The 10,000-nt window shown below is 34.2% G+C and overlaps 1 protein-coding gene across 1 annotated transcript in view; it reads left to right on the top strand.

Moving 5' to 3' along the window:
• The window catches only part of LOC119580405 (serine/threonine-protein kinase WNK1-like), a 73,901-nt gene that overhangs the window by 33,849 nt on the left and 30,052 nt on the right, over window positions 1–10,000 (top strand). The window contains 4 exon segments of the mRNA XM_037928537.1: window positions 23–84; window positions 1,430–1,811; window positions 2,048–2,254; window positions 5,204–5,266. Coding sequence (XP_037784465.1) covers window positions 23–84; window positions 1,430–1,811; window positions 2,048–2,254; window positions 5,204–5,266 — 714 coding nt within the window.

Here is a 10,000-nt window from a genome sequence, read left to right as displayed (position 1 = left end):
CATTTCGATATTTCCCCCACAGCTGGAGAGTTCTCCTTCACCACAGATCCTTGCAGACACCTACTCACACCTCCTCAATGACAGGTAAGGAAGAGGTCGTGAGACAACTGTGATGCTCTGTCTCTATCTGCCTGTCATGGCCTGCTGTTAGATTAATCTCTGAATGTGCCTCTTAGGAATGCTGATCTCTCTCTCTCTATCTCTGTCTCTCTCTCTCTCTCTCTCTCTCTCTCTCTCTCTCTCTCTCTCTCTCTCTCTCTCTCTCTCTCTCTCTCTCTCTCTCTCTCTCCTTTTTTTTTATTGTTATTAATTTTTTTTATCATTATTCCCTCATTGTAAATGTCAGCGAGCTAATTCCTTGTCTGATATTCTGGTGAGCTTTGAATGCTTTTTACCCAGAACGGCATGTCATTCAGTCCCATTTTATGCAATGATATTTCATCTTACAACAAAACACATGGTATCAGAGAGCCAAAAAGCCAAGTGGGTTAGGTCATGTGAAAGGTTCCTAACCAAGCTTCAGTTTGTGTTGTGGCATTAACTCGGGAATACTGTTAAGTGTCATTGGATACAATTTGAAAGAGTGTCATAATTTTAAGTTTGTTATAGGTGGTTCCTCCAGATTTACACTTACTTCATCTCCATCCTTTATGATTAGACTTTACAGACTCAACAGGTAAAAGGGTTTGTTAAGAATGTGTATAGAAATTTTGAGACGTTAAGATACTCTCACTATTTAAGGAATCCTGAGTTTTTTTAATTTCAGAGTTTTTATTTGCTTAAAACTTAATTTACTCCTGTTTCATTCAAGGTTTAACTTTTAAGATTGTATCCTGACAGTGTAAATAAGAAGGGCATTTGTACATGTATTTGTCATTGCAGTTTTCACAGATTTAACATTTTTTTACATGTTGCCTCTCAGTGTACCCTGCTTTTTGGTTACTTAGTGAGGGTTTTATTATAGCCATTTTATGTTCTTTTTAGTCCAGTTTAGAAATAATGAATGATTTATGTGGTGAATCTTAATTGTTTATTGTGCCATGCTATGCTTATTTTTCAGTTTAACATGATTTTTCATAGAGAAGATTCAGCCGTTTTTTATTCTTAATTTTTATTTATTTATTTATTTATTTATTTTTATTTTATTTATTTATTTTTTTTTTTTTCAATAACAAAAGCAAATTTCCAAATGTGTGCTTTTCAGTAGAGAATACCTATACATTTTTTTTAGCTGACAATGCTGCTTTAGCTTCTTGTTCATTTGAAATCCCTGCCAAACAGTCTGCTGATTGTCAGTGAAATGAAGTGTAAGATTCTAATCAATGCATGACAAGGTGTTTACCAAGCGGTAAGTACTGATCTTTTGGTTTTTCAAGTGAAGTGGAATACCTGAAACATTGAAATTTATTCTTTCCATGTCTCTGAGAAGGCCTGGTGGCGTTGGTCTGGAGACGCAAGCCATCTCCAACAACTCCCTCACCAGCAACAACACCTCCTCCACCATCACCACCACCATGTCCTCCTCCTCCAACAACACCACCATCACATCCTCCACTCACCCTCCATTTGACCCCAGCGCCGCCTCCGAGTCGGAGTGCAGCGAGCACCCGGCTGATGGCTCCTCCAGCCGCCACCACATGGAGCGCAAGAAGATTCGCAAGAAGAAGACGCTCGACCGCTTCCCCAAACTGACTGTCCTGAGCGTAACGGAAACCATGGTCGAGTGTCAGCTAGAAACTATAAAGCAGAAGACTATCACCTTCAAGTTTGACATAACAGATAATGACCCTCAAGATGTAGCCAACAAACTGGTAAGTTTTGTTTTTTATTTATTTATTTATTTATTTTATTTTATTATATTTATATTTTTTTCTCTTTCTCTTTTTGTTCTCATATATTGCATAAATTCCAATAAAGGTTTACTGATATTTTCCAGTTTTTCTTGCAAACAATTACAGTGTTGATCAAAGAAGAATTGATTATTGTTTACCTCTGCTGTTCTCTCCCATGAATTCTTAAGAAAATGCTTATGCACATCAAATTTCAGGTAATGACTAATCTCCTACCTGGAAACCATGCTGAAGTTGTGATCAATTACATAGAGGACATCATCAGACAACTTCAGGCCAACCCCAATGTTCTCCCAGTCGTGTCCACTCCAGGGCTCGACTCCAGAAGTCAGCATCATTCACAGGATGGCCACACACGCTCCCCCTCAGCCTCTCGACGCCACAGGGACGATCCCGAAGCACGGGTCAGTATTTTAAAAATCTTGTGAATTCAGATTTACTTGGAGGGATTTTTCTTTTGGTAATGATTATGTGCTTGCCAGAGTGTCAGTCATATATATATATTGGCTAGTGGTTGTTAGCTTTCAGGTGTCGGTCAAGAATAATTTGGTGATATTCTCTCTTCCTGTACTTATTACTGAAATTACATGAGTCATACATTGATATTGTGTAAGGGAATATGTGATCCTATCACTTATCTTTTCTGAGGCTTAATGTTATATAGCTGTCTATCTAGACATCATTTTGTCAGAAGAAGTGTGCAAAAAGTTTGTGGCAGTTCTTACCATATTGTGACTGATTTAATTCAGTATGAAAGGAAAACTGGTCTTACTATTCAGTATATTAATTCCATTGCTAAGTAATGTTACTCCAGATGATTATTAAGTGATAGACAATGAAGTATGGGAATTATATTGTTTAATGGAAAATTTTGAACCAGTAACTTACTGGTAGACTTTGGACTTATATTGTAGACTTATGCCTATGTACTGGATATGATTTATAGATAGTAGAAAGAAAGAATATTGAGTCTGGTGAATAAAAAAGAGGAGATTGAGAGACAGAATTCAGGATAAATTAATGAAAAAAAGATATATATATATAGATGAAGCATAGAAATGGAAACAAATATGTACAGTGGTGCATTTATCCCAAAGGGTAGAATTATGAAGTTTTAATAAGTTTTAGTCAGCAAAAGGTTAATCAAGATTGACATAGTTTTAACAGGAAATTCTATTAATGTCTTTAATTATGTACTTGAGTATATCCAGTAACTTGTGAACACATAGATGATAAGGAGGAAATCACTGCTCAATTATCTTCAAGGCAAGATTACCCTTTTTTTTTTTTTTTACCTTTTAGTAACAGCTTTGTCATTAGAGATATAGAAAGAGAGAGAGAGAGAGACTGTGTGTGTGTGTGTGTCTGCATGCGTGCATGCACGCGTGTGTGTTCGCGTGCGTGCACGTGCATGCCTGCGTGCAGAAAACAAATGTAAAAGTTTGAGAAGTAAAAAATTAGGCTTATCCTAACAAAAACGTCTAGCAATATAGGAGATTAGTCAGATAAAACATGGGAATTATATAGTATTACAAATACACAATCAGTAGAGAAAATACTGAAAATAAATGACAGTTATAATGATTTTATATGTCCTCTAAGTTCTGAACTTGCTTTGAATCAAAGTTTATTTTTGCTGTTCACTGATGTAACTGTTTTGTTAGGTGCTTCTTTCTTATAGTTTTCCTTATGTCTAACTGTTTGCATCATCCATTAAAGACAACTGATTACCACCAAGGCTTTAGAGAATATAGCTGACAAGAGGATTATCATGGAGTCCGTAGGTGATCATCCTTATGTTTTGACTACAGACTGTATGAAATGTGTTATAGTGTATTGAAGGAAAGAGATGCAGATCTAAATTAAGAATTGCCAGAAAAAAAAAGGTGTATCTTGAACAAAATGAAAACTTATTGTTACTTGTTGTGTGGCTATTTAATCATTTACACGAAGGTAACTGTTTTATTCATGAGTAGTCAAAGTACTACATTTTTTCATAGTCATCTGTAAATCCTTTTGTCATCTTTCTCAAAACAAGAAATCTTTGTACAGCTACATATGAGTTTCTGACTCGGATGAACGAGATTAGTTATTTTCTGTGTCTGCATTTTAAAGGCAAGTAACAACATACTGATACTTAGCTCAAAACCTTGGCAATTTGATTTTCTGGCTTACCCTCCCAAGTGTAGCTTTCTAGGTGATGGCAGGGGACTGCTAACCCTACCCCATGGATCAAAAAACCTTTGTCAAATTACCACTTTGTTTCACTTTCACATTACCAATTATGTGGTAGTAATGTGTAGTATACTTGATGTAAAAAAAAAAAAAAAATTTTCTGATAGGTTTGTAGGTTGCAGCTACATGCTTTCCATTGCATGATGTATGTTGCTGTTATCAGGTGTTGGTGAAGTTACCAAAAGACTCATGATTTTCTCTTCAAGAAAATTTGTTAGTAAGAAAGAAGGATATAAAAGTTATGATGAATATATTGAAAGTGAACATGTTCAAATAAACATGTGTATTACTGGTAGGTAGCATTATGAAAGCAGCACTATGGAGAATCTATGTTAGAGGTGTCTCAACCTTTGGTGCTGTAAACTCCATACAGCTCTTAATATTCGTCCCATTAAAAACAAATTAAGGAAAGAGAGACTTTGGCCGTTGTTCTAAAACTGTGAGGCAAGAATGCATAATTCTGAAATGGATATGAACGGAGTAATGCTTCCTCTTTTTTTATGTGTAAATAAATAGAAAGGTTAGATAGCTTTACATATTTTTGTTTGTTTGTTTGTTTGTTTATAAGGATAAAATGGATGGTCATCTGGTGCTGTTTACATGCCTTTTTTTTTTCTTCTTCTTCTTCTTCTTTTTCTTTTTTTTTTCTTTTTTTTTTTTATAATAGAACAACATATGAATAATATATATTTTGACATAGAAAGGTCACAGGTTAAAGAATCTGATCTTTACTGATCAGTGTTCTGTTTCTGGTATTTTAATTTATTTAAGAAAGGTATAAGTTTTATTACATTGATTGTATGAAAGTGGATTAGTATTTGAAGATTTTTCTGGTTTTGGTTTTGATTGTGTTTGTGATTTCAGGCAGTTAAAGAAAAAAAAAGTATTAATTATATAACTTTATTTTTTTAATGATAATAATTACTTCATATTTTCTTAAAACGTTTATATGATTTCCACTTATGATTTATTATGGCATGAATTAGCAGCCCCCCCTTGACTCTGGGTGGCAGCCGTGTCTCTAGAGGATTGCTTGAGGTCGCGAAAGACCCTTTGGCTGTATGGTTGTTGTGGCTCATATCAGTGGTTTGTATCATTTATTTTGTGCGGCGTGATAGGCTCGCTACCTGGCCAGGAAGCTGAGTCGGTCCTCCCCTAAACGGCGACGACGACACAGCTCAGTAAGTAACTGTTGGAAGAAACGACTGGATTTGTGTCAGCAAACTGAGAATGCTATCTAGATATTTACTGAAGAGCATGACTGGTGGCTATAGTGACATCTCTGTTGGCCAGACAGATGCCCTGCCCTTGTTGTTGGTCTCACGAGGTGCGGTGCTCTCATCACACAGCTCCAGCATATGCATGAGGGCTGTGCATAGATGAACCTCACCTCGTGTGGCCTCAACTGCTGGGGTCTGCAGGCCAATGCGAGACGATTAATCACCCAAGACTAAGCTGGTCAAGAGTGCTCGTGTGCTTCCTTGCCTCACTCCTCACGTCTCCTTTAACACTTATTGCACTCACTGTAGCTTCCCATAAATAGCTGTTAGGATTTGCCTTTAAAGATGGATGAAAGGGTTTTAGTGTTCCAGTAGATATGCATAAACAGAAAGCATTCAGACTGATTATTGAAACCAAAGAACCAAAAATTATGTGATTATTGTTTTCTTTTTTCTTAATGACAGTTGCTGTAATCTCTGTTTTTCAGTTCATTATGTTCTTATGTCTAGGACTAGTATCGTAATAGATGTGAGAATGGATAATGAGGGGATTAAATTTTATTTACATATTTGAAGTCATTATGTTTAGCTATAGAAAGCTTCATATCATAAAAACTTTCATTATCTTGAAATCCCCATATAGCTATGTATATTCTTTCTCTGTCTCTTTCTATGTCTAATTCTTGTTCTTGTTTTTCTCTTCACACATACCTCCTCCACACACCTTTAGTGATTTCTTACCCAAGCCTTCCCCAGAAGCAAAACAATCTGCATCTTGTATCACTATGATCCACTTTGGTGTGATAGTGTTTATGATTTACACCCATATGTGTTATTTCTTAACATATATAGCACCTTTTTATTCCCATGATTTTTATGTTTGCCTTTCCCACTCTAAAAGTGTTAGATTTCCACTAGGAAGGTGAAAAAGCCTCCATTGAAATTCTGTTTTGTGTGGATAATTATAACTACTGTGTTAAGTGTGAGATTTAAACATATTACAGGCATTTTTAATTTCTTTGCATGTTCAATACCAGATAAGATTAAACATACAGTATATGTATTACACCTATATTTTGTGTGTCTGGTGCTTACTTGTGTGTATGTGAGTGTGTGTGTGTGTGTGTTTGTGTTAATGTGTATTTGTTTATAATCTGTCTTTTGGTATGTGTACACCAATATCTATATTTATACATTTTCATAATTGTTTGTACAAATAAGAAGAAAACAAATGAATAGATAGCCTCCTGTGCATACATCAGATACTCCACACAACTGTTCTGGAATCAGGAGTCCTCTAGCAGTCGCTGTAAAAGATTAGAGACAAGTGCAGAGCTAGCATTAATTTAGGACAAAGAATCTGTGGATGAATAGGCTATTTGAGGCTGTCTGAAAAGTTGAAATGCATCCAGTGTGTTACTTCTTCATGCCTAGATAATTCAGGCACAGTAGATGATATAGACTATATCGGTTTCACTATGAAATAGTATATTTTGCAGTCAGTATGTTAAGAGACATTTAGAAGAGAGGAAAGAAAATGATAATTACAGATTTTGCTCTAGCTTTTTAGACATTCCAGTCTTGTTGGATGCTTTTTTCTCATTTTTGTTTAGCTTTTTACACAAGAAATTTATCCAAAGCACTTTTTAGATGTTCAGTAGTTTTATTCTAGCTGTACCATTATCATCATCACCAATGTATCATTGTGGTCATCTTTGAAAAATGAAAGAGAAACCATTTGAATAACATGAGTGGGTCACCGTATCTCCTTTTATTTAGAGTATTATTTTTTTTTTAACCTTCTGTACTTTTACATAGGAGGGTAGCATTTGATGAAAAGATAGGCATAACCGTGAGTTAGTTAGAGGCTTCATTGAGAAAATCATACCAATTTTTGTGATATTAGCATTAATGTGATTTTGTAATTGTAAGTGTTGTCATAATGCATCATTGAAAAACAGCCTAAAATGTGATAAGTACACATATTTGTATGTCTCAGATGATGATGGTAATGCATTGTATAAGCTCTGCTATTCTTTCCTGTGTTAGTGAGGAGATATAGATACTTCAGAGATACTGTAAACCAATATTTATATTTGATATTTCTAAATTCTTTTTAGATATGTGCTTCTGTTTATTATTATTGTCAGCTCTGCAAAGATATTCCCAAAATGATATTCAGTAGATGTTAATAGAATGATGCTGTGAAGAAGAAAGAAATCTTAGTATGTTCAGTCAGCATGATGTAGCAGAGAAATTCGGGGAATTCTTGTGTCCATATAATGAGATTCATTAGTTCCTAATGAAGAGAAAATTAATCTTAATTTCAGTGCATTATCTGCAAATAGAGGAACCAAGTTTTGTATGTATTGTGTGTCAAAAGGGAACTTGCTCTAAACAAATTTTTATAGTCTTTGTAGATGAAACCTTTATTACGCAAGTCTTTAGAGTCTGTGTAAACTGTATGTGTTTTGTCAGAAGGTGATGCGTTCCAGCTTGATATATTGAATTTAGAGAATCCTTTTATTATGTGTCACTAGAGTGTTTAGTTAGGAAATTTCTATTGTCATGTTTTGTAATAAGTTGCTCTGATTTAGCTCAGTATATTGAAATTTGTAGAAGTATGTTTTGACATTTGTTTTTCTGTATTATTTCAATCAATTGTTTAAGATTTCTTTTTTGTTTCTTTTAGTTTGTTTGACCAAGATGTACAGGAAAATTCCATATTGAATAGTTTAATTTATAGTTTCTATAGTGAACTGTGTATCCCTTACAAAAAAGAAATGCAGAATTTTATTATTTAAGTGAATATTTGATGAACCAGTAGTATTCAGATTCTAGCCATGAAAAAGATGTTTTTGTATGGAAAGTAAATTGCAGTTGATATGGTAAACTGACAACAAAATCATAGGGCAAATGGAAATGAATTTTGCATAAAAGTCCCACTTTTAATATTTCATTATTACTCAGAACTTACTGTTCCTTGCACTGCGTTTTTTTTTTTTTTCCATCCAGTCTGATTCATTTCCATATCTTTCACCATTCTTGGCATGCAAATAAACCCCCAGAAGATGAATAGAATCACAATAAGAAACTGATTAAAAGAAAAGACATTTACCCCGAATAAACCAAAACTAAAAATCCAAAGCTGCTGTGTGCTTGTTTTAAATAGTCTCTACACATGTTTATGCAATGTTAGATTGAATAACATGAAGATTGCTCAAGGGTAATTGCAAGTTGATAATAGTTTCCACTTTCTTAAATATTTTCAAGAAATGCACTTTTTTACAAGTTTCAGTTGCTTTATTTTTTATTTATTTTATTCATTTATTTATCAATATAATTTATTATTATTATTATTATTATCATTGTGTTAATTTATATTTTTCTTATGGAATATGAGGGTGAAACAATTGTTCCTGCATTTATTTTAAAGCAGCCTGATACTGGCAGAGCAGTGCTATTGTTGCCTGTCTATAACTCCGTGTGTAATTCCTTTGGAGGGAAATGAATTACAGTATATTCTATCACTGCCATGACAAGTACGTGGAGCCTGGCTTGACTTCCTTACGGTCTTCTGGAGTGCCCATCCTGCCTCTGCCACTCGCATTGGTACTACTCATGGTTTTGTTACTCTAGCATTAGCATTTCCCTATACTTGGAGCTTCAGAACTTGAGACAGAATGCAACATCAAGAAGATTTTTTTCTTTTTCTTTCTCTCTCTCTCTCTCTCTCTCTCTCATATCTCTCTCTCTCTCTCTCTCTCTCTCTCTCTCTCTCTCTCTCTTCTCTCTCTCTCTCTCTCTCTCTCTCTCTCTCTCTCTCTCTCTCTCTCTCTCTCTCTCTCTCTCTCTCTCTCTCTCTCTCTCTCTCTCTCTCTCTCTCTCTCTCTCTCTCTCTTACTCTTCCTCTTCCTCTCCCCCCTTCCTCCTTCCCTCTCTCCTTCTCTCCTTCACCCTCCTTTTTTCACCATTTTTTATGTGAATGACCATTTGTTGGCACATTTTTGTAGTGATTTTTTTTTTTTTTTTTTTTCTTTTTTTTTTCTTTTTTTTTTTTTCATTATATATTGTATTATTATTATTATTATTTTATCCCTCTAGAGAGCACAGTCTATGCAATCCTAGGCTTATACTGTTATGGTTTATATTTTACACATTTTATTATATTTCACAAATTTTACCTATAGCATAAAAGCATTTGATTTTTATTCATATCCTAGGAAAAGTTTTGTTCTGTGCTTTTTTTTATTGATTATTTGTTAATAATTTTCTCTTGCGTTTGGCTGAATTCTATAGTGAGTAGAATGTGGTTTTGCTGCCCAGTTTACCAGTTTATGAATATACATCACTTGCTTAAAATCATGTCAGTAAGATACTTCAGAAACTGAAGACTGTCATCTTATTATTTTCTATGTGAAGTAACGTTTTATTGCTACTTATAAGTTTTCATAAATAGATATATATGTGAATCATGTTTGTGTCAGATTTTAATATGAATTTTATATACTTGGATTAAAGATGTAAGAAAGTCATCTATGAAAATGCAATGTATGTATTTATATTTTTTTTGTTTGTTTGTTTGTTTTTTTCTTTCTTTTCTTTTCTTTTTTAGGAATGACCTTTTTATGTTATATCTACCAGTTGTTTTATTTTATGACAAACATATATGTTATTAATTTCCTTTGTTTATTT

The sequence above is a fragment of the Penaeus monodon genome, chromosome 13 (genome assembly GCF_015228065.2).
Source record: "Penaeus monodon isolate SGIC_2016 chromosome 13, NSTDA_Pmon_1, whole genome shotgun sequence".
Taxonomy (NCBI): Eukaryota; Metazoa; Arthropoda; class Malacostraca; order Decapoda; family Penaeidae; genus Penaeus; species Penaeus monodon.
The sequence above is the reverse complement of the archived record's forward strand: the minus strand, read 5'-3'. Positions and strand labels throughout refer to the sequence as shown.